Raw genomic sequence first — 26,053 nt, 5'->3', positions numbered from 1 at the left:
GCCAATACCTTTTTTTTGTTGCCGTTGGGTCTAGTAAGATGTACTGCTTAAATGGAAATTAACATTTTGCGGTATTAAGAGCTAGTTCAAATCTTAACCAGCATCTGAACTAGAAACATTTTACTCTATTGCCCTATTTTTTTTAATTTATTTTTTAACTATATTTATTGACAGCCCTGTTATTTTATTAATAACTTTTTCAGTTTGAGTTGTGTTGCACTGTAGCAATGCTTTTTTTGTTGCTCAAGTCACATGATTTAATGACAAACTGTTTTCATTCATGGGAGAGTGAGTCTGGCTTGTAGCACTCTGATTTATTGTTCAGTTTCCTTGACCACAGATGTACAATACAGTCCATTTGTAGGCAATGAGCAGATTAAAAGTTTGTCAGTGGCATTTGGTCTCAGTCATAATAATAATAGTTACAGGCGACTGAGCATGAAGAAACATTTAAGGTACACAGGCATATTTACAAGCATCCCTTCCGTGACTCACTCCGGACACAAAACCAAGACGATGGATTTAAAATGATCTGAGCACGGTTGAAAACATGTCCTCAATCTAGCTGGTGTCAAAATCCCCTCATAACAGGCACATGAATCATTTTAGATGACCAGAGCACACTGTGTATACCCAAACTAGTGTGAGAAGTTCCAAATGAAGGGAATGGAAGAAATCATCGTGTATAATAACTAGAGGTAGTCTGATATACAGTATATTGTAATGACTCGATATTAGCATTTTGTATCATGTCAGGCTGTATCTAATTAAGCACATTGTTGATACAGATGTTAATCTGGTTTAATTTCTTTTTCCACATGTATTTTGAATGTATAAAAGAACATTTCAAGCACTACTAAGTCCTTGTGATATGAAATAGGGTAAACAAAAGCCATGCCTGTCTAGAATAAAAGGCACGTGCACAGACAGTGGAATCAGATGTCTTTTAGAGTTAACCACTGAAACCCTAAATACTTCATTGACCCGGGTCCCACAGGGGTCTATACTTACATCCTTTTTCCCCCACCCCCGACACCAAATCTCATCGCCGAAAATAGCGGATCTTCAAGTTCACAATTGGCTATGACGAATGAATGTTCGGCTGTTATGACATGCACCGAATAGGGCTAGGGTTCATGTGGTCAATTATGGATATCAGAATCTTAAAGAGGGCAAACTTTCTTCTTCTCCAAACTATCAGTATCGGCCTCGAAAATGTTATATCGGACAACCTCTATTTATTTATAACACTAATAATAATTAAACTAACCCAGTCTAAATCAACAAGGGCAAACTGGGAACCGCAAACAGTGGCATGTAGTCAAATGTTGATCTATTAAGATATTTCATTGCAAGAGAAATGAAGTGCAGGGAGGGGACAATAGACAAGAATATTTGGTCTCAGTTTTTCATTATGTGTCCCCCCTTAACTTTCTAACATTCCGCTTTGCAAAAAAAAAGGCAGAGCAGGAGGAACAGAGTAAAAGAGGAACGAACTGAATAAAGAGAGTGAGATGGCCCCTCCCCCTCTCATTCTGTCCTCATATTCTTCCATGTTCTCCACTCTCCTGGACCGTTCCAAGTTCTGCTGATGGTTTATTTAGACAGCTTCTGCATCCTCTGGTCCAGAGATGAAAAGTTTTCTTCTACTGCTGCCAGGTTCTCCTTCATGGTCTGTTGGACCTGGTGAGGGAAGGAGGGAAGGGAGGAGGTTATTGGAGAAAGCGGGAGAAACGTAATGTAAAGATGTTGTTTAAACAAACCAAACAAATGGGCAGAGAAAGGAGGAGTGGTGGTTAGAGGAAAAAAATGTGAGGAGAATGAGGGAGGGAAGTGGTTTGAGGAGAGGTGGAGGAAGGAGATGATTTATAGCGAAAGGGGGAAATGGGAGGTAAAGAAAGACGGGGGCAGAGGTTGAAAAAAAGATGTGAAGAGTAGCATTTTTTTTTTAAATTCAAGGTGAAGAGAGGAAAGAAAAGTGTGCAGGGGGAGAGGGATGTGCAGGGGGGAGGGCAAGGGAGGACGCATTGTGTGTAAATAGGGAGGGAGAGAGGGAGGGAGGGAGAGAGGGAGGGAGGGTGACCACCAGAGAGGGGAGAACAAGAGTGGAAAGGCAGTGGTTAGGAGGTACCAAGAATAGCTGAGGTCCATAAACACTAGACCCGCAAGAATACATGAATATAAAATGTTTTAGGGCTGGATATGAAATTTACAAAACAGAGCAACAAGTACAACATTATTAAAAGAAATGCTATTGAAAGCAATTATAATGGGGTAATTTTAAGGCTGTATAGAGAGGTCCACGGTGAAAATTCATATATGGAGTCAGCTCCATATATGGGCACAAAAGTGGGGAATGCCCATATATGGGCATAATTGATGACATCAGGAATCTCCATATATGGGCATAAAAGGGACAAGGACCGACAAGATACAGAGATCTCCTTATAGGGGCATTTACTGATGATATCCTGGATCTCTATATATGGGCATAAAAGGGACACAGACATAGCAGCCCGAACACTATAGATGTGAGGGCTGCATAACGGCCCGAACCTCTATTGTCTACAAAAGAGTTATGAGTGTAGAAGGCCCTATCTGAACTGAGCTTTAGAAGACTTCGCTTTAACCATCCATCACCAAAATGTATTGGACGGTAAAAGCAGAGTGTGGCCTCGTGATTCCTTGTATCTCCATTCTGTTCTCAGACAGACCTATTGGTGGTGGCCATGTGAGAAGATTAGATATAATAGATATTCCCAGTTCATTGTATCAAAGTTCATTGCACCAGTTCCTTGGTGCAAACAACATAACTCTGTCATGCTGATTCAACTGACTCAAGCCAACTGTGTCAGTTTAAAATCACTCCATGCTTTCATCCAACGTGAAAGCTTCTAGGGAGAGAAGGTGACATAGTCCCAGGAGTAATCATAATCTTAATTACCAAGTTAATTTCCTGTTAACTGTGAAGACATTACTTTTTACTCTTCACACAAGGCAATGTATGTACAGTCAATTAAATAAAGTAGGCTGTTATACAAGCCTGTAAAAACTATTTTTCTTAATGACACAATGATTTAGAGGCTAAGTGAGGGCTAATCTAGCCTCTTTTTTTAGGATGATTAATCCCTCAGTGTTACTTGGCTTTTTCAGTCTACCTTACACAGCAGAAACTTGAGACGGCAGAGTCAGCATAGCGGAGCTGCTAATGCTGGATTCCAATTCCTCCTGAATAATTTGGGAACTTGTTTTTAATGTTTTTGTGTGCTAATACCCCAGCTATGAGTCAGGAGTCACGACTCGGTTGGTGGGAGTGCAGGTGGGGGGTGAAGTGTTGTATTTCATTTACATTTGACTAAATAGCATCTTGAGCTCGACATACCTGTGATAGCAACGTGCCGTTGTCCTTTAGAGAGTTGTTGATCATCTGCTGAGTGGTGTCCAGGTGGGTCAGCAGCTGGCCAAACTGCATGGCTATAACACACACACGCGGGAAGATTACGTCAATAGAAAGATAAAACCTAAAACCAAAACATTGTTATGCTTGCATAACAATTGTCTATTGAAGGTGCTGAGAAAGAGATGACGTTTTAGATTTCAAAGCTAAAATACATTTATGCCTGAAAGCTAGAAGACTCCCTTGTGCTTTAACCACAGGGGAAAAAATAAAAGATGCCAGCTCAGATTTTGGAGTCTGATGCCTATGGCGATTGTAGAGTCCTACACCAGATTAGTTTACCCCTTATGTTTTGACTGACATTTTGTAAAGGGGAGAACAGGGTGAAAAACTTGGATTTTATTAAAGTTTCCATCAGAGAACATTTCACTCATAAGCAAACAAATATAACATAAATTAAAAAGTAAATAAAAATGCAGATCTACAAGCTCGCAATGTGGCGCATAATTGCAGATAAAGTAAACTAATGGCCGCACTGATATATTGGTCGGGCTCTAATCCAAAGCACATTGACCAAAGAAGCCTTGCTGCAGACTGTGACAGATTGGAGCAAATAAGAGCTGGATGATAAATTACACCTTACAGCATGGAGCATGCATTATCAACAATTCCATTAATGCCATGGCCATGCTTCCATGTGCTACAGTAAATAATACAAATATAATATAATGTATAACACTAGCCATCTCATTTATCCCCACAGTTGGTGTCTAATGGCCCGATTCCAATTTAAACCCTCACTTTTTGCCTTTATCACATTTCTTTCACTTGCAAATTTATATTGTGGATGCAAATCTGTTAATCCAATGTTCTTTTTTATTTAACTGGCCAGATGCGGTCTGCAACCTGATCTACGGTTCATATTCTGCAGCATATTGTGTTCATCGCTCGCCACACTCTTTCTGACCTAGATTCATTCTCTCCTTGAACTCTCAAGGGTGTCATTCCAAGGTTCTTTCCCCTCACATAAAAATACAATATAATCCTTATCGTGGCATTAGAATTTACCAGACACCCCCAGAAACAATATTTTGTTTGAATATCTGGAGCAATTGAGCATAGACCCATAATTCCCAATTTGACAATAATGTAGGGGAAGGCATTGTGCTATATTAATTACCCCACTCATACATGGAGTTGTGCTTTTGCCACTTGAACACCAGAATCCCTATTCTGTGGGGAACATTTGCCAGAAATAGCAGATCCACAAGCCCACAACGCGTCGCAACGTGTTGTTAACATTTATACAGGAACGGTGGTCAAAGTACAGTTGTAACTCAAGTCCAGTTCTCCAAGACTACAGGGGTTTAAGTGGTTAGTGAGAGAGCGTGCATTGTGAGCTGGTCCTGTGTTTTTACCTTGCTCATGCACCTCCTTGACAGCTATGAGCCTCTGCACCATCTGAGGTAAGGTGGTGGCCATAGCGTCCCATTTCTGTACCACATCATACAGCTGTGACACCTAAGGGGGACACACGTACAACAACAAAAAGCAAGCGACAAGATGTGTTATTCAAATAACCCAAGGCTGGAACATTTCCTAAAACGTATTTCAAGGACTGATCAATAATGTGATTTTCCCTGCAAACACAACACGGGCCAGGGTTTCGGTTGAAATTCACGAGGCACCAGCGAGGCACCAGCTCAAATCGATGAATGCTTTACAAACCTTCGACAAATGCTCTTTTGTGGCTGAGAATTCTGAAGATGCATTGTGTCAATAAGGAAGAGCGTATTTATCTCTAGATACCAGAGCACAGCCTGCATGACTCTTGCCTTTAGTTTGGAGTAATGCTTATAGTACCGTCAGACAAAAGCCTTTAAAATCTCCAAGGGCAACCGACCTTGCTTTGTGTGTCTGCGTCCTCAATGGCTGCCTTGTGCTTGGCGATCTCATTCATCTTCCCAAGAACACTCTGTAGGGAAATCACAAGAAGACGTTTGGTTGAAAAACTGAAAGAGCAGGACTGTCCGTCAGGATTGGGGTCTATCTGCTTTTGGTGTTCTGCAGAAACCTCATAACAAGTTCATCAATTTACAATTTAGCCATTTAGCAGACTCTCTTAATCCAGAGCGATTTATGGTAAGCAAGGAAAACACGAGGTTTATTTGAATACATCAAATGCATAGAAATAGTAATGTAGGATCATAGGTAAACCAAGAACCTATCATCAGTCTAAACAGTATAACATCAAAAAATATCAATAATCTGTATATTGAAACTATACACACTTGACTATAGGATACCAATTCATCTTTTTTTCTTTTCTTTATTTATTTTTTGTCTCCCATGTTTATAAAGCATTTAATCACTTTCCACCTGGCATCCCTAATTGGGAAAGTCATAGGCTAAAATGTTCAAAAAATGGTCAAACATTTTCAACAAAACATAGATTTCAATCTCTGATAGCATTGGCCGGCCATGTAATTTGCTGTTTTGGCTATTGTCGAAGAATTGTGCAAATGTCAGTTCTATATTCTTGAAAAACATATTGCAATATTATGTCCTTATTTTGACTAAAAGCCAAACGCATACCAGTGCATACATGTCTGTCTGCATTTCAGTAGGTAAGACACTCTTGATGAAGGTCCAGAGGGGACGAAACATTTGTCATTTTGAATGAAAGCAGAGGCTGCTGAGCAAGAGCAGTGTGTGGATTTTTTTGTTCATGAAAAACTTTTTTTCATGTTTGCTTCTGCATTTCATTAGCAGGCATGCAAACAGCCCCGAGGTGAAAAAGGTGACAAGATGTTGTTTTCTTTTGGGTCAGGTGTCACACAATTGCCCTATTTGGGTTCAAAAAGGTGACTGTAGCTGAAAAGTGACACTTTTGCATGTCTTTTGTAATTATTCTAAAAAGGCAAAAATATTACCTTATGTCACTGCTTCAGTTCTCGCCCCTACCGTTTAACCTCTATAAGGACTAAGGACTTTAACGGACGTGCAGCTAAAAATATCACAATGATCTAAGAAAATAAATATCGATCTTTCTCCCCTGATTCCGATCAATTACAAATGACGTGATAGGGACAACTCAAATATAAACTAATGCAGTCAACAGCACTGTGTCTGGTTATGTTTTTAAAGGTTTAATTCTTCATTGCTTATGACTAGGCATGTAACTGAACCCACAATACGATTTTTTAAACACAATTACTTTCCAGACAAATGACCTTTATTATTTCTCTTTCAAAAATCATGTATTTTCTAACAACTGTATTTTCCCTTATCCTCTTTTCAATACTAGGCTATATCAAATTAAATAATTCATTTTTATTCCTGAGGTACATACATTAACTCATTCCCTGCCTAGAACGACTAAAACGACTTTTGTCCTTTAAGCTCCCTCTGCCAAGAACGACTAAAACGACTTTTAATTTTTTCAAAAAAAAAATTTTTTTTTTTTTATTTTTTATTTTTTTAACCCAAAGACCAAGGAGATATGATTTGTTGAAGATCTAGACTCCCATCCACTTCCTTGTTAACTTAAAACTTAAACATTTTGTATCTCGGCTCCTGAGTACTTTTTTTTTAAATTAAAAATCTCTGGCAGTGGGCAAACGCAAAAAAAAAAAGTTCTGGCAGTGATTTGGCATCTGGCATTGATATTAATCTATAATTCTTATTTAATCTCTCATTTGGAGTTCCTTAGTGCCCTACAGAGTTTAAATAAGACAGATGACAACGTCGTCAGACTCTCAGTAAACGGTATATCAATCATGTTTACATACGATGCACATTTCCCTCTTTAATGCAGTGCTAGCGCTTAGTTGTTTAGATCTTATAGTCTGAATGGACGTTCGGCCGGGTGAACGTAGCCTATTGCACAACTGCCAGTTCAGTGAGTGACAACGAAACGCAGGCAGAAATAGTAGGCAGTGAACAAGGAAGGGAGTCTTGATTGCGCCCTCTGCTGTTTGTATCGCAATACATTTTTCATTTCACAGACTTTAATCATCACAGGTTTGAATCGATTTTTAATTGTCCAACAATGCATTGTTACATGCTTACTTATGACGCATCAGTCTCGGTCACGACAACAAGGCTGTCAATACATGCCGTTTGCATTGCAGGTATTAGAGGTAGAAGTATTATGCCAGTAAATACCGCAGTACTCATCTTCTCCTGTCATTGGTTGGCGTTTCCCTACCAACATCGATTTCAACCATTGGTCACGTGTAATTATGGCACCCCATAGATAGACCTAACATGGAGACGTGGTGCATTGTTGTCACCCACATTATCGTTAGCGAATGTAAGCATTGGCACGTCGTTGGTGGTCAATGCCAAAATAGCAGTTGGCATATTTTCGCTATTTTGGAAATGGGGCTTTAATGGTTTATGTCAATGCCACAAAATACAGATAAAGTTCCTTTGTAAACCATCAACAATAACAAAGGGCGTTTCTAAATGGCTGTTTTCAAAGATGTATTTGTTCTTGACAGAACTTATAAAAAAATGACCCTGGATCTGCCAAGGACAGGATGCCAGGGTAAAGACAGCAGCCTGACAGTGCTGTGTGCCCCAAGGGAGTTACCTGCAGTCTGGCTTCCACCTGATCCAGAGTGGCAGAGTCCAGTGCACTGACCCTCGCCTGCAGAAGCTCCATGGTGTCCTGACACACACAGTACACACACACACACACACACACACACACACATACAAACATAGACAAACGGTCATAATTCATGTATACACATACCGTACACATACAATTCATGTACGCACAAAGTCACAGAACAAACTCCAATTACTCAGATATATTTTGAATTCGTCCTAGTGGTGCTTTGATATCCAACCACTACTCTGATTGACATCTAGAAGCAGACAGCTACGGTGTCTATAATAGTAAAATTATACTACTTTGTACGATAGTGTCGCACGCCGATAATAGATTTTGTCTGGCAAAGAGCGCATTTAGTACGCGCTTATTAAAAAAAAAAAAAAAAAAAAGATCTTCAAGCTCGCAACACGTTGTGAGGTTTCAGATTATTTACGGCACACAACAAAGTATGAATTAGGCTTAAAGGGATGACGCAATCATGCATTGAGAGGAAGCTGATATGTCGACTCACCACCAAACTAGTCCCTTGTACACCAGCAGTCAGAGGACCCTGAAATATACAAAGGTAAATCATTTATATTCAAAACATTTTAATTGTATACAACTGTATGAAGCAAGATGTCTGAATGTGCTTGTTATTAGAGCAACATATTGGTCATTATTTGACTTTTTGACGACACTTTCAACCTGGCATCTCCTTTGGGCATGTCATTATAGCTGAAAGTTGATTATTTATCATTTTTTTATGTTAAATATTCTCAAACAGAAACTTTATTAAAATCTAAGTTTTTCAAATTGATCAGAAAACTTTTTTAGAATATATCATTTAAAACATCAGTAATCGGTGGTCAAGGACTCTCCAAAATCAGGATCAGTCCCAGTAATCTGTCATCAGGCGGGCTCTACTCATTATACAAACAGAAACATGTTTTGTTACAATTTAGGACAGGATATGCTCTTACATAGGGTAGCTTTCTGGCTTAAAGTGTGCAACATAAGTGGCATGAATGAACCCTAGTCAACAAACAGGTCAAGAGGTCAAGTAAATGGAAAGCCAAGAAAACAAGTAAGTGCTATAAATTCCACAGCCTGGGAATCAGGAGGGAGAAGTGTCTAGGAGGCTGTTTGGAGTGTTGTGCAGGAAGGGGTGTCTTTATGGTGTTGGGGGGGTGAGAGGCTGAGGACGAGTGTGCTTGTGTGGGGCTAGAATGTCTACCTGTTTGTCTGATCCTGAGCCAACAGCTATCTCCAGCTCGGCCAGGCGTTTCTCCAACTCTGCCATCTACAGGGAAGGGAGGAAGGGAACACATGGCTGACAACACACTACTGCAGTGGTTCTCAAGACTTATCCCCATTCACAAGCACAAAATAGACTCCCTGATACGGACACGTTTTTTGTGTGTTTCTTACATAGCTTTTTTTGTTCACTTATCTATATATTTTTACTCTCTCTTTTGTTTGACTTTTTACGTTTGATAATATTCAAAACTCATTAAGACCAGTTAAAAATATGATGCAGTGAGCTAGCCGGCAACTAATTATTTTAATAGCAGGTGGCTGACATAAAATTATATTGATTGAATTGGTTGTATTGAAAACATATGGCATATAAAAGATTTTTCAAACGTAGTAGTATGTTAGTTTCCGGATTTAACCGATTTCATGAACGTGGGATAAATTGTTCATGGCCAATCAGACAAAAAACTAAAACTGAAAATGTTGAAACTTTCTGAGTACCATGAGTACCCCCTTTTGAGAAACACTGAGCTAGTACAATGAACACCAAATGTCAACATGGCTCATTATTTGTAAGCTCACAGCACTGAGACAGTAACTCATTGTACAGCCGGTACAACCATTCCTAAAAATAACAAACAGTCCTAGCCGGTCCACTATGTGCTCTCTGGCTTACCTTGGCAGACTCATTGAATTTCTCCTGCTCCGGTCTGCTGTGGAGCTCATAGAGAACCACTCCATCTGGGCCTTTGGCTGCTGCTGCCTTGCCCTCTCCTGCAGCGCTGCTGCGACCGCCCTTGGCTGCTTCCAACTGAGTTAGCAGACGCCTGGGATAAGGATGGAGGGATGGAAGGAAGAGGCAAAAGAAGGAGACGCGTGGGAGACAAAGAATTAAGAAAAAAGGGAAGGAAAGAGACAAGGAAGAGAGGGAGAAAGAAGGAAAAATAGACACAAAGGAGGTTAAAAACAGAAAGGAAGGCAAGAGTTCATGTAGATCATAGGCTTATTCTTATGCTTCATTTGCCCAGGGCTTTGCTGCAGTTTCACAAAACAGTTTACCTCGCTTTCTCTCTCGCTCTGCCTCTTATCCATTACCTGCTCACTTCCATACTGCTCAGCACGAGTCTGACAGGTCCTGGCAGGGACTTCACCTCCTTTTCCCTCCTTCCCTCTGAGAAACCCTTATACTGCCTGCCTCCTACTGCTCCCATCCATCCATCCCTCCCATCCCTTGCTCTCACATCAGGCGTTGCATTAAGGGCTGCTGCCTCGGTTTAGACCTAACGTTTCACCCCATTTTCTCTCTCCGACTGTGCTCTACCTAACTCTCTCTCATACCAATTTACAATTTAGGCAACACACTCGTAAACGGTGTAAATTACAATGGACCCTCCACAACAAGCAATCTAGCTACTGTATATCGTTCACCATTGTTGTCATAGCTGTAGTGTGGATTCTGCCATCCAATTGAGTTATATATATTTTTTAAACTAGATCTTTAGGGTTTTATAGTGACAGTGTTTGGTGTGGATGGTCCATAAATGGACAAGTAAGAGATAGAGTGCAAAGAAAACAATTAAGTGCTACAAAGTAACTATGATCACAGGAAGACATCAAACCCACCATGTCTAAATAACATACCATCTGAATAACATACTTAGCATCTGTGGATAAGCACATAGCACATGTACTGTACATAGCATATGTGAACAAGTAACCAACCATCCCCATCATTAACACTCAATCTGCAAAAAAGAGATACAACAAGAGGATTCATATGTTTAGTTCAACTCCTCTTCTCTCTGTGCATCTTCCTTACACCCCACCATTATTTTACTTCACCCTTTATCCTCCCTCTCCCTCCTCCGTATACATGCTCAGTGCTCACTTGGCTCCTGTGGGACAGGCTGACAGATCCAGAGGTTCCAGGATTGAACTCTCTCCGTGCCCTGCATCAACCCCTACCAACCCCTCCATCTCCAGCTCACCTGGTCAGCGCTCCGTCTGGGTCAGCCAGGTTGATATGGGCCTGGGGTCCCAGCAGTGAGTCGAGGTGGGACGAGACCAGCTGCTGTTTGAGCTGGGCTGCCTGCTGTGCCAGGACCACTGGGGTCAGGCGCTCCACTGCATTGCTTTCCTTTGTGGTAGCCTGCAGACAGGGAGGGCACACAGATGCCTAGACTTTATTCAGGTCCAAATAGCAACACAGCCATTGGGTTCTCACTCTTTGACAACAATGTGGATGTTCAACGATTGGTTTCCAGCCAAGCAGGTATAGTGGGGTCCTGTAGAATCTTGCTCCCAGTGCCAGCCCATAAGCACGTCCGCTAGTCATTAGATTAGCCTTTATTGTCCCAGTGGGATATTCGGTTTCACAGTCTGTTCAACATCAAACACATAAGAACAATATACAACACAACATAAAGACAGTATACACAAACATATCAGCGAGGCAGTTTGTTTACTGCTCAGCTACAATGGCCAAGTGGACAAAACTCCAACTTAAGCAAACATTTTCCCAATTTCAAAGTTATTCTTAGATATCAATTCATGTCTGGGCCTCACAAGGTTCAACCTACAAGGTTAGTCACAGTTTAAGATCTCATTGGGTTTCATTGTGTGGACGCATACATGCACAACCGCAGTGCTCAAATGATCTTCGCCTTAAGAGAAATCAAATTGAAAGGAAAATCTGATTTGATACTACAACTTTTGGCCACAGCATCAGGTCCAATTACACAGTCAAAGTGCCACGGTTACTTTCTTCCATGATTTCCTTGATAAAGTAGGATGTACAAAAATCACTGAGCGCATGATATAAGAAATATGTCACATTGTAATTTGTACTGGAAAACTACAGCGACAAAGACTGTTATACCGTCAAAAGTCGGAAAAATATCATAATATATATATATATTTTTAAAGCTCAATTTAGTTATAAACATGTTTACAACCCTGGTGTACATTGGCAGATACACATGTAGAGAGAGACACACATGTACATAATATAATAATAATAATAATAATAAGCACACTAGACAGTGCTTTGGGATCTTAAGTGCAAAGAAATAGATTTCAAATGGATGTTACAACTTGCAGAACTAATTCAAGGAAGCTTGGAGAACTTCTAATAAACACTGGCCCGGTTTTTAAACAGCCTAAGGGGAAAACTATTGATTGTTTTTTTTTGCACATTTGGACACATTTTGTACAGACCTCAAGATTACGGTTGGATAATTGAAGTGTTCCATCCCAAACGTACTACTGAGGGGCAAGTCATCTCTCTCTGTGTGTGTGTGTGTGTGTGTGTGTGTGTGTGTGTGTGTGTGTGTGTGTGTGTGTGTGCCGACCTGAATGTTGTCAACTTCTTGAGTGAGTTCCTGGATCTCATTTACTAGCCGCTGATACTTCTGCTGGGGAGTCTCCTTCACTCCACAACCTTCACCCAACTACATAGACAGACAGGACAAGAGAAATAAACATCACTCAACAGCAAAGACAGGATACCACTGAGTCTGAGAAAGGAGCCACAGTGAGACACAATCTGACAGTATCACAGACAGAGGGAGTTCACATAAGTGACTGAAAATGAATGACCAAGTAATCACATCGAGTGTACAGAATGTACTCACAAGTTCATATTCTCCCGACTCATAACCCACTCTTTTGCTTTTGCTGATTCTGTCTGAGAAGTCTGTTGGAATGAGATAGACAGAATTAAATGTATCAGTCTGAGATTACTTTAGGCTTAAAGTTACCTAGAATCCCGTTAAGGCCATTAAATATCAGCACCTTATTGACAAAATAGACACGGTAAATATCGAATGCTTCTTTTAATGAACTGTGTACGAATCAACCATAACTATCCCTGCTGCATGCAATACTGCCCCTCTTCATTTCCTGCAAGTTGTTTGTCCATGTATTCATTGTCACTCATTGTAAACTGACCAAGTCCCTTGGTGCCGATGTGTTTGTCCTTGAACTTGTCGTAGGCTGCATTGGGGTTGACCACAATCCTCTCCACGCTGTCACTGCAGAGCTCCTCCTGTCATTCATGAAATCAGGAAATAAGAGTCAAGTCACACCAGAGAACAATGCAAAATCATACACTCACCTCATACACAGAGCAAAGAATTTAGAATGCAAGCCTTGATCAAAGCAAGTCAAATCCAAGGTAGAGATGTGAACTGAGGACAGGCTGAGCTTTACCATTCCGCCCCAGAAACATGGTTTGTAGCCGAGAGAGTAATGGGGTTGCTTTATAATGTAGGATTAAATATCCTTGGAGATTAAGTCATTCTGACTACCTATCCTGAACATCGGCAGTAACTTTGTGGAGCGATACTGTGGATTGTCTACAGGAAGAGTAGATGGTTATAAACATTTCAAATACAACCATTGTCTGTAGGACAGACCAACACTTTCTGGTTACATAACCATGCAGATTTAACAATGACAAAGTGTGGTTTTTGCGATGCAATACTTCTTGCATACATACTAGGGCTGAGTCTAATGCAATTTCTATACTTCAAAGCATCATTGAAAATGTTTAATAGTAAAATAAATGTATAATATGGGGTCCTTTAAAACAATGCTGATAAATATACTGTATGTGCAGTAGGATAATGCCCATATTATTCAAGTCTTGTGTGAATAATGCATGAAACAATGTAAACTTCTGAGCGATATTTGCTCTGCAAGTGTGTAATCAGAATTTCAGAAGGGTACTTATGGATTTGTGGACATCTCATTAACCGTCAATACATATTGAAAGCATGTCAATAATCTGGAAACTTTTAAAAGCCACACAAATACAGAAAGCTCATCTGTTTATTGCCTGACACAAGCGCGAATGGTTGGTATGCCAACACGTGTAGTCTCTGTGGCTTATTTAGCATGCACTGTGACTGTTCTTGCCACATGAATGCATGTTTAACCATGGGTCAGAGCAGCAGATACATCCACTTGGATAGCCTAAATAACATAAATAAATACAGCATTAAGCCATAAAAACTAGGAAGACACCTTCTCAGATATAGGACAATCCATTAAACAAACTTATGGAGCACATGGATGCGATCGGGTTCTATGGGACATGTGTCCACACAAAGCGTTTTATACACGGTTGAGCGCTTTGGATATCATGTCCATAGCGTTCGCACACAGCATTTATTGACACCTGCAACGTCCGAACCGATCAACCATCACTGTGCTCGCACTGCTCAAATGTCCTGTCATCTGTGTCATTAGCACAAATAGTTTAGCTGAAACAATGTCAACATGGACTTCTCATGGTTGTGATAACGATTCCAACGTCGGGACATAAATGAACGGGTTATCAGACATAATCAGTAGGATCAATCGCTCCTCTCCAAAGGTTGAACTGTTTCCAGCTGGAAACCAGTGAACCAACCACCAAAAAACGCTGGGCGTCGAGTGCTGAAGCGTGATGTTTTGGGCACTGGGAAGAGGAGCGCACCAGTGAGGCTTTACCGTAGAAATGCATGGCAGACACAGGCTTTGCCAACTCAATAAACGCTTTGTGTGGACATAGCCTCTTATTGATTAAGTATATAAGCCATGTCCTGCTTTACATTTACAGTGTATGTGCATGCCATGAAAGCCTACTCAGTATTGCAAAAACCCCACAGTGCTTGTGTGGAATCATTTAAATTAATAGACTTGAAGCCAAACTGAATTACCTGAATTTAGGTTCTGAATCTTAAACATTTAAACACTCTTAAGCATTTGTCTCAGCCCTAGTATAAATGGAAACTGTTAAGTATGACTCTATTACTGGTGTGCTAACAATGTGATATGGGTAGATGAATTAAGTCTCACATCAGGAGCCTCTACACACAGTGACTCATCGATTAGTAATTTGGGGAACCACGGGACTAATCGGTGGATTATTATCACAACAACAAGCCCTAGTTAATCAATTAAGATGGACTAGAAGGGGATGGTTGGGTAGAATTAAAACACGAACAGTACAGATACACAGACAACATGGACAGACGCACAGACAGACATGCACAAATAAGACAGACCAACAAAGCATGCACACACAAGACAGATGGACAGATGTTAGGGGCGGGGGGGGGAGTTAGTCAGGCTCTTACCAGCTCCTTGGGTTTCCAAAGAGAGTTAGAGAAAACAACGGAAAGTACAGAGGGAGAGAAAAAGTAGAGAGATAGAGAGAGAGAGAGAAACAACACAGATTAATGTGGTTATCACATGCCATGCACACAGCAGGCCAGGTTCGGGGAGATAAGAAAGAAAGCAGTGTAATCGAGTGTGGCTGCTGCAGACACTGGAGACACTATTCATGGAAATAGCTTATGATTTCTCCAGTACTCGCTCTCTTCCCCCTCAGGGTGGGTGATGATCATTCAACAGCCTTCACTTACGATCTGTTGATACCATTGGGACTACTTGGAAGTCTGAAGAAGAGCCTGTGTTGCTTGAAATGTCACTGCATTAAATAAACTTCTCTAAATGGGAGGTGTTTTTGTGTGGACCTTTCTGCTTGAATGCACAAGGTATTTTTGATCCATCACACATTTTATTGAACATTGGGATGTGTCTTTTTTTTGTTGCATCTACTCTTTAATGTTTAGAAACCAATCATCATGAATGAGGGGGGGAGAGGTAGTGCAGTGTGAGAGTAAAATCTAAGTATCTTGAATCAACGGGCTACTGTATAGCAAAAGACATGTTAGACAACATGCAAGCCACCCCGATTAGATGAAACCCAGAGAACTGCTGAACCTAAATGTACTTTGAATGTCCCTTTAGTCTGCATGGTGAGTGAGTTAGTAAGGAAGCAATTGTTAGAACATAATAGCAGGTGAAGGAAAGGGTTATTAGAGAGCAAAACACAAACTGCTACAATTTTCTTGTTACCGTCACACACACAGTCACACACACACACCAAGTACTAGTCCAAAGGGAGGGGTAATAGCCTGATATAGGAAATATAAACTGCTAATGCGTTTGAGTTTGCCTATCAACATGATTATACCCAGAGAACCAAGTCAACCAAAAATCAGGACAAAGCAACTGAAATAAAAGATGAGAAAAGAATCAATCGTTTGCACTCCAACAGAAACGGAAATATTGTAACTGATGAAGGAATACGAAGCATTAAAAAGGGGCACCCCATCAAACTATTTTCATTCCATCCCAATCAGAAGATCCAGGGAAGTGGATAGAAGATTAAAAACCCATGCAAAACAAATACCGCAGTAAACTCACTGAGAGGAAAATAGAACCAATCTTACTTGTACAAACTATGGTCCCAAGAGGGGTGGGGAAGAGTCAAAACAAGGACCGAGGGTAAGGGAAGGAAGAATATAGAACATGGGAGGGAAAATGCCAATTAGATTTTACTCTGCCGGTCAGTCAATATAGTTGAATATGTTGAATACTAATGTTGGATCTTGGGTCATCCTTTCTGGATTCATGCCGATGTTAACAACTTCAACCTGTCTTAACTATTTTGGCCCAACATTTTTGGGCGTGATATTATATGCAAGAATTGTCCAAACACAAGATTGCATCACGCTGCATTGTGAGCTTGTACTAATAGATCTGAAGATTTTTGACAACAGGGCTTAAGTGGTTAATGCTGCCGTTATACATTTGAACATGTTACACTTTGCTTTCTAATAGAGCGATTTAGAGCAAGACCCTCCCCCCCACAAAAATCTGTTCTGCAGTCAGAAATAACTTTAGATATTATTATTATATTCATTATTTACTTTTTGTGTCTGTCAGCTACACCCCTATATATGAAAGCCAAATAACTTAAGTGTTAGTTTCTCATTCATATTGGAAAATAAAGTAGAACACCAATAATAGATATCACTGTTAGTTATTAAAAGAAGGAAAGGTCACCTAATCAAGGTGATGTGTGAAAACATTACGGCAATGGCACTATGTTAGGCCCTAAATAAATTAGGATCTCGTCTAAACAAGAGCAGTAAAACACAGAGCACTGCTGACATGTGTAAGCCATGTCATTGTTTTGTCTACTGTCTGTAGTACATGCATTTCTCACCAAGAAATAATGCAAGCACGTTGATGACACAATACATGAAATGCTGTGACACCAACATGGAAACGTCAACATTGGCGGCTAGCTGATTTAACTAAATGCCATGCTGTACTGTATATCAGAACTATTGAACATAAAATGTTCCCTCACCGACTCAAACTGTGCTTGGTCATCTTCTGGCAGGTCTCCCGTCTCGTAGACGTCGGGCTCGTTAAAGGCCTATTGGAACAGTTACAATGTTGTTATTGTTGTGATCAGTGGTTCTCAACCTGTGTATATATTGGGGGGTCCCCCACATGACATTAAAAGTGACAATTTAAGGACTTTTAAGACCTTTTTAATACCTCAAAAGAAAGAAATGAAATAATTTTCAAAATAATAATTACTGCATCAAAAGTAATCAACAAACTATATTATAAAAACTGATAAAAACACTGGCAAAATTGCCAAATAATATAGGAAAGAGGCTCATTTCTTTTTTAAATAGCCGATCTACAAGCTCACATATATATTTCTGTGGGAACTGAGTCTACTGAGAACTAAATGCAATGCCTACAATTCCAAGTGCTTGTCAGGGTGGGGGTTCAAATATGATTTTTTTTTGGGGGGGGGGGGGGTCGCGGCCTGAAAAGGCTGAGAACCACTGGGTTGTGATTATGAATGATATAAAAATGACAACAACAAGAAGCATAAACAGCTAACTTGTCTTTTAGCCTGGCCAACGCCCCGGCCCATTCACTTTAGCCAACAAGCCTGCCACATAACAAGAAACACATCACGTTAGCAATGTGAGTTACATCAGCAAAATAGTCATATGTGGGCGAATATTAACATAAGAATAAGCGTCAGTGAAACCATATGGAAACAGGACCTGTCATAGACAGCCAGCTAGCTCTACTCTTAGCTTCAATGCTAATCGTGCTAGCTAGCGAGCTAGTTTAATCTGTTAGCCGGATGGAATGTTAGCCACTTACGATTCCTGGCAAATTGGCATATTTAGGATCAGCCATTGTTGCTAGGATGCGAAGACAAGGCCAGTGGAAGAAAAAAAGAACTTAGTCCAAAGAATGTTTAGATTATAGTCTCCAGGGGGAAGGGAATCAGACTGTAACAAAGGCTGAGATGAAGCCGCAGTCAGTCTTCTTCCAACCCGGCGATGGCTGATGCAGCTGGGTGATGTGGTCGTTTCATTTGACACTTTGTCGTATTGGTTTGTCCACCAGGCGGCGCCACACGGGCGGGGCTACATTACACCAGTGCAGACGCTCCGTGACGCTCCGTTTTATCGGGCGGTCAAAGGTGACAAAACAACCGGATCCGTTCCCAACACATTTTTAACATAACTAGTTAATCTTATTAAAGTTCTGACTGACTGGTATAGTCCATATATTTTTGCAGTAGTAGTGTTGTGTCAGTTAATCTCTTGATTCGTTGCATGTTATAAATTAATTACCTCATTAGTTCCTAGCTGTAGAATACAACTCTCTCGTTTTCAATCTACGAGAGTTGTAGACACTCCTCCCCATTGTCACCGGGACTTTCAGCTCCTAGCCTGTCCGGGGCTCCAAACATGTACAAATGCAAAAATAAAGGTGCTTACCCCCAAGCCCCAAATGTTAACTAACTGTCAGAAGTTCTAGTGCAATGTAATAATCCATATCTTTCAATAAAGAAGTGTTTTAATCCCGTCTGTGGCTGATTCTGTCAGAAATTCCCAATGGGCGGCAGTGACGCGCCGCATCTGGTGAAACCAGGAATTACACTCAATGTAAACAGGAAGTAAACGAGGGTGAAAAAATGGCGTTCGGCCACAGACGGGATTAAAACACTTCTTTATTGAAAGATATGGATTATTACATTGCACTAGAACTTCTGACAGTTAGTTAACATTTGGGGCGTGGGGGTAAGCACCTTTATTTTTGCATTTGTACATGTTTGGAGCCCCGGACAGGCTAGGAGCTGAAAGTCCCGGTGACAATGGGGAGGAGTGTCTACAACTCTCGTAGATTGAAAACGTCAGAATCATAAATACGTCTACGAGAGTTGTATTCTACAGCTAATTAGTTCCCATGCTTGCTTCTTCTGACATAGTTTTATTTAGCCTACCGGTGGTGTATCATTATTTGATGTTGTGTGAGGTTTTTGCATTGCACCTAGACTAGACTGTGTTTGTAGCCAAGGACCGTCACTTGGTGGAGCTAAAGAGCTTTCCAACCGCTCCATGCGTGGTCTCAGATCTGTCTCCACCTCCATGGTCTTCTCCACACAGACACACACACACTCCGTGGTGATGCTGATGAGAGAGAGAGGACGGTAATAGCTTTAACCACGCCCCGCCCCCATTGAGAGACCAGTCTGTCAATGATGATGCAAGGGAGGCAAGGCATGCATCGTAGAACCCTGCACCTTCTCCACACACCACACCACACCACACCACACGCACGCACGCACACACACGCACAGCCAGCCGGAGCTGCTCGGAATATATACTCCTAATTGCAACTCCTGTGTTTTGCACTGATTAAGCTGCAATCCGAATTGGGCGTGAGAGCATTTGAAGCCAAACTAACTCTCTTAAAGTGATGGTTTGTTTGTTTTGTATTTCTTTAGTGTAATTTGATTGTAGTCTCTCTCTCTCTCTCTCTCTCTCTCCCCAAAAGAACTGGACATTGGCTGCTCTGCCAAATGCTTCGCCTGCCGTTCCAAGAGCGAGATTGCATGTGGAGATAGCGTGCAGTTTTACTCTACGCGCACATTCGCCTGACGGGGAAAACATTCATTGAGGTTTTTGGGAAAATCCACCTTTCTGTTTTGGAAGCGCATCATCCATCATTTTCCCACAATGGCTGATGATGCCAACGCAGAATGCAACATAAAGGTGTTGTGTCGTTTTCGTCCACTGAACCAAGCCGAGATTATCCGTGGAGATAAGTTCATCCCAACATTTCAAGGAGATGACACTGTCATTCTTGGGGTAAGTTGTTGTCTTCCAATCTCGAATTCTATAGTGCTAGCCAATGACTTAGGCCAGTGTTTCTCAACCTGTGGGTTGGGTCCCAACATGATTTTTTTTTGGGGGGGGGTCCCCAGATGACAGTGAAGTGTCAATTTAAGGACTTTTAAGATCTTTTTAATACCTAAAAAATAAAATGAAAAAAGACCATTACTGCATCAAAATGAATCAACAAACTACTATAAAAACTGGTCAAACATTGGCCAAATTGTCAAATGCTATAAGAAAGAGGCAAAAATTGTGAAAATAGCTGATCTACAAGCTCACAACGCCTCACAACCCAAGGCATTGTGAGCTTGTAGATCTGCTATTTTCACACTATTTATCTGTGGAACTGAGTCAAACTAAATGCAATGCCTCATCTCCAACAATTCCAAGTGCTTGTCAGGGTGGGGGGTCCCCAGTTCAAATATAATTATTTTGGGGGGGTCCCCAGTTCAAATATGATCATTTTCGGGGGTCGCGGCCTGAAAAGGTTGAGAACCACTGACTTCACTTGGGCTACTTTAACGCTGGGGCTATGCTTTTCAGCTACAAAGCGTCAAAGAATACTGGCTATTTGTCAAATATGGATGCTGTTACTGACCTAATGGACACCTACAGTAGTTGAAATGCATCAAACGTTAGCCAAATTATTTTGTGTCATTGTGCTCTCTCTCTCTCTCTCTCTCTCTCTCTCTCTCTCTCTCTCTCTCTCTCTCTCTCTCTCTCTCTCTCTCTCTCTCACTCTGTCTATCTGTAGACAGGGATTTGTGAAATAGGCGTACAGAAGGTGCCAGCTCTTGAAAGTGAACTGGTTGGCATATATAGCCTACATATCATTGCCAGCAAAGAACAGCTGCTCTATCAAAATCTGTAATTTAACCATTAAAAGGCCACATCAATATTCAACACCAGTATGTGGCAACCACTCATGTTATGTTTAGAGCCGCCAAAGGTGTTAGACATATTGCATATTTCTCATTGAAATGTCCTCTTCAATAAGAGATCAGGGAACTGAACAAGCTTGAGCTTCAACAATGTAAACCTAATGATTCAATCTTGACATTTCCCGTCTTTTTTAATTAATCAGATCTACGCACACCCTGTGATCCTATATGGTCTTGGTTATTTTTGGCCTCTTTTGCAGGTATTCAATTAATCTTGACTTGCACACAATCATTCTTTTCAGTTTTCTAATTATGTACATAGGGTGATAATTAAACTATGCAAATTCACGGTTTTCAGCATGGCTTTTTACATGTCTCAGTACAAATTGAGTTGCAGGTTCAGGTTGGCTCTCACTGCTCTGGAGAAGGAAATAAGATGGTGCAAGCTGTGAAAGCAGGATGCTGATCAATGTGTTGGATATATATGATATCTGAGATTCTGCTCCTGATTGCGCTTTCTCACTCAGTCATATGATAGCATCACTGCTTGAAGAATGTTCTAGCAGTCTAAATGCAAATGTATTGGTTGCAAAGTGTGTCTGTCCTTAAAATCATGCAATCACGCGCGCACACGCACACGCACATGCACGTGTGTGTGTGTGTGTGTGTGTGTGTGTGTTTGTGTGTGTGTGTGTGTGTCTGTGTGTGTGTGTGTGTGTGTGTGTGTGTGTGTGTGTGTGTGTGTGTGTGTGTGTGTGTGTGTGTGTGTGTGTGTGCGTGCGTGCTTGTGTGCGTGCGTGCGTGCGTGCACACACGCGTGTACTTAAACACACACAACTGGTGGGTGTGCTGATTTATTCTCTATCTCATTGAATTAGTATGCAGGACTGATTGATCCTACTTTTTTAATTTATTTTTCCTGCACAGAGTAGTTCTGGGCAGTGGCCTTACCAGGTGCACAGACCCTAATGAGAGTGATAATGAAGCCCAGAGAATTGTTTGAATCTCTTGGATGGATTTTACGTTGTCCTTTTTGAATTGCCAAGTAGCAATCGAAGAAAGGCTGGGAGTTGATGCAAACTATAGAGAATATTGACCAATTTGGCAGCCAGATAGATAGTTAAGCTGAGATAAATATTGTGAATGTGCATCCTTCCGATTCACGTCACAGCTTAATCGCAGACCAGATGGATGAGGGACTAACGTTCAAAATGCAAATGTTGCTGTATTTGCAAGCTGTGCCGGGGTCAAAAGTTATACAAACACACACACACACACACACACACACACACACACACACACACACACACACACACACACACACACACGCACACACACGCACACGCGCGCACGCACGCACGCACACAAAGAGAAAGAGAGAGAGAGAGAGAGAGAGAGAGTGAGAGAGAGAGAGAGAGCACACAAAGACACAAAAGAAATCCACACCCATTGGACCTGAGGGTTCTAGCTTACTAATGATGACGTATTTCAGCAGGAAATCTCTATTGTCTTTAACGTCAGATACATACTACGCCGCACGCACGCACGCACGCACGCACGCTCGCACACACACACACACACACACACACACACACACACACACACACACACACACACGTGTGTGTACCCCCCCCACAATTATTTAGAACAATACGCAGAATGTTTTTCTGGAAGGTATTTATGGAAGTTGGAAGTTAATTAAAATTGTCACCGTTTGGGGTTTTATTTTTATTTTTATGATTTGCACTTTATTCCCTTTTTTTATACAGACATACAATACTGAATATGTTTCTTTCACCACGTATCCGACATAATAAAACAAAACATACAATAGACAAAAAGTGAAAACATAAAAACATCAACAAAAACACATAATGGAAATCAAAAATACAGTGCACAGAAGCATACCGCCCGCAGTCTACCTCAGCCCTACCCCATACAAATCTACCCTAAGAGTTTTTATGGTTAATGAAGCTCACACTGAGCCGGAAACGTCATCCAAGACCCGAAGCATGAAGATGATAATGTCCCCATTTTAAGTCATATTTATCCATCCTGTTGAGCAATCTATAAGACAGTCTCTCATATGCGGCCAGTTGACCTAGGGAAGTGAGCCACAGAGAAGGAACAGGTGCAAATGGATCCTTCCAGGCCCTGACCACCAATCTCCTGACCGTTTTGAGTTTTACTGCACTCTTCTACTGAACCTGTTGACATGATGCACTTGATTTTACCTCTAACCAGTTAGAATAAAATAAAAGCATACTTTGCATTTGCCAACAAGCAGTTGCAGGTGGAAATGGAGCGTGTTGAAATCAAAGTCATTACCCCATTCTGGGAAATGGCATCAGATACCATGAAATGAGCAGAGGCAAACATATTCAATGGCCTGGTGATATCATCTATAAACACTTCTTCGTGGTCCCTTTGTGTATCAGCAAAGAAAGGAAAGTGTGCTGCCTTGTGATTGCATTTCTATTCATATAACCCCACCCCCTCCTCTCAGTTATGTGCAGCTGGAGGTTTTCATCTGTAAATATAATTGCTTTGGAAGGCGTTGAAGTCTGCAGTCTTCATAGTTGTGTAATATGTAGTACTGTGTAGTCTCAATGTATAATTTTCTTCCACGATATTTATCTAGAGGCTGTGGAAAGTTTATCCAGGAACTTGCACCTAAATATGTCTCCCTAGAGTCGTAACTTCTCAGAAGGCTACGGCCATCAGATTAGATCCGGATTAAACACATCGGTCTGAATGGCAGGCTGGCCGGCTCCAGTACCAGTACTGACAGTTGATGAAAACAATTCACATCACAGCAGTGCTGATAGTCAGCAGATGTACATGGTTGAGATAGGCTCCCTCCGGGACTTGTAAAAGCGACAGTGACAATGTTTTGGGTGACTGAATGATTGGTCTGTCCCACCTGGGTGGCAGCATGATGGGCAGTGGTCTTGGCAGCAAACCAGCACCTCAGTGTAACACCTCTACGGACTCGTTGATTCTTGTCAGATGTTAATAAATAGGATTTTTGAGGATTCAAGTCTGTGTGACAAGACATAGACACCGCATGTATCTTGTACTAGTTTCTATCTTGCATTATCCTGCATTTTTCTTCTTTTGTGTATTATCAGATGTCCAGCTCAAACGTCAAAATAGTACTCATTGCCTCCATGCTTGGCATTCATTAACATCAAGTGCTGGATTGGGGGCAAATCTGCAGCATACTAATGTCATATCCAGGGGGTGTACTTGTACATCAAGCAGCCTCACGCAAAGGAAACATAGAAGATAGGCTCCTGTCCTATGGGCCACATGGCTCGGGAAACGTTGGTTCCCAAGGCTACATTGTACTTACTACATTTGAATTGAGACCCCTGATCCAAAAGCATTCAAAATATTTGAGATCTTACGGTAATGCATCACAGACTCAGTTTCAGCCTATTGAAATGTGAAGCCTAGCTGCCTGGAATATACTTTTGGCATAACGTTTATTCAGTGGTTAGTCAGAGCTGTCTAGAAGAGGGTCTGTCTGCGAGTCTGTGAATCTGTGTTTTTTTCCCGGGGATTCCTTGTGTACACTGCAACACTTTAAAAAAAACATATCTTATGTTTTTTCATTTCATGAAATATTTAAGTTCTTATAGTATGGAACTTGTCGATGGCGGTCAGATCTGGCTGAGACATAGCCCAAATGTGGAGTCATACGTCATAGATACGTCATAGATGACTGATGTCATAGACTGGCCACATGAAGTCAGATCCATATCTGTATATAAAGCTTTACTTTTATATTTTCTCCTGAAGCACTTTCAGGGCACGATAAAATACACCATGGCATGCCTTGAGCAGTTTATAGCAAATCATACATTATGCCACTATGTTGTGACATGAAAATGCAAGCAATGCATTTTTTTCCCTTTGATTTCATGCGTCTGTTTTGTGTTTTTCATCTTATATAGACGTCCACCTACAATAGTGCCCTGTAGGGGTTTGCCACAGTGCCACAATGTGTCAGTAATAACCATGCTCGGCCGGTGCTACACCCTGAGGCATGGTCTCTGTGTTTTATTCATGGTGATGGGACACAGCTGTCTTTCCACTATTTCACTGTCTAGAGGATAATGCACCATCGTGAGGCCAGATTGTCCCTCCTAATCCTGTGTGGCTTGCAAAAAAAATAGAAGTGCCACAATGAATCACACATTTATTGGACTTAGTGTTATGAATAAATAAAAAAAACAGTGGCCGCTGTAAAGATAGCTAGCCGTGGCATTTTTAATTCATGCTCCTAGGGAAATGCATCATACTGTATATAATGCACCAGTGTCACATGTGCTGTACACAAGGAAGAGGGGACAAGAGGTGGCATCATCTACATGCATTTCTCTGCATTATGTAAATTGACAGTTGATGATTGTAAGTCATGATGAGAAAGCAGTATGAAATACTCAGCTTTTGAATGGCATTAACATTTATGTGACAATCCGAGACCTGTGCCCTACTGTACATAGTAAAATCCTCAGTGTTCATTTATCCATTTATAGCTCAGAAAGTATACAAATGTTACATTTGTGCACTCTCAGAGCTAAATTAACATTGAGGATTTTGCTGTGTACTGTGTAGCGGTTGTTTTCCTGCCTAGTATGTTCTCAGTACCACTGCAAGAGCCCCAGGGATAAACTGGCATTTGGGTTTCCTGTGTTCAAGGTTCAAGGTTTCTTTCTCTTACATCTTGTATATGGGTACATAAGAGTAAAATTGAACTATTTATTTGGTTTGGTTCATATTATTATGGCAAACTCTCGTAATAATGTTAGGCTCGAGGTGATTTGTGTGCAAAGAGGTGTTTGTTAAA

At 41.0% G+C, this 26,053-nt stretch overlaps 2 protein-coding genes across 2 annotated transcripts in view; one reads left to right on the top strand and one right to left on the bottom strand.

Annotated features, from left to right (window-relative positions):
* Nucleotides 1-1,026: 1,026 nt before the first annotated feature.
* On the bottom strand, nt 1,027-18,493 carry dctn2 (dynactin 2 (p50)). Its single transcript, XM_080424641.1, has 14 exons — nt 18,291-18,493; nt 17,467-17,535; nt 13,206-13,302; nt 12,890-12,951; nt 12,608-12,706; nt 11,246-11,406; nt 9,934-10,084; nt 9,238-9,303; nt 8,533-8,571; nt 7,995-8,072; nt 5,301-5,372; nt 4,816-4,918; nt 3,383-3,474; nt 1,027-1,683 (listed from the first exon to the last, which is right to left on the bottom strand). The coding sequence occupies exons 1-14, from the start codon at nt 18,324-18,326 to the stop codon at nt 1,597-1,599; spliced, it is 1,212 nt and encodes a 403-aa protein (XP_080280767.1). The 5' UTR covers nt 18,327-18,493; the 3' UTR covers nt 1,027-1,596.
* Nucleotides 18,494-20,158: 1,665 nt separating this feature from the next.
* The window catches only part of kif5ab (kinesin family member 5A, b), a gene marked incomplete at both ends in the record, with an annotated part of 113,569 nt that continues 107,674 nt past the window's right edge, over nt 20,159-26,053 (top strand). The window contains 1 exon segment of the mRNA XM_080423525.1: nt 20,159-20,290. Coding sequence (XP_080279651.1) covers nt 20,159-20,290 — 132 coding nt within the window.

This window comes from Gymnoscopelus braueri, assembly GCF_963280865.1.
Source record: "Gymnoscopelus braueri genome assembly, chromosome: 3".
Taxonomy (NCBI): Eukaryota; Metazoa; Chordata; class Actinopteri; order Myctophiformes; family Myctophidae; genus Gymnoscopelus; species Gymnoscopelus braueri.
This window is presented reverse-complemented; position numbering and strand designations above follow the sequence as displayed.

Excerpts from the sequence above, each read along its gene's own strand:
- dctn2 (XM_080424641.1), bottom strand. The coding sequence starts at position 18,326 with ATGGCTGATCCTAAATATGCCAATTTGCCAGGAATC. Across the intron at positions 10,085-11,245 it reads CCAGACGGAGCGCTGACCAG|GCGTCTGCTAACTCAGTTGG; the intron begins GTGAGCTGGAGA and ends TCCTTATCCCAG. Across the intron at positions 8,073-8,532 it reads TACAAGGGACTAGTTTGGTG|GACACCATGGAGCTTCTGCA; the intron begins GTGAGTCGACAT and ends TGTGTGTGTCAG.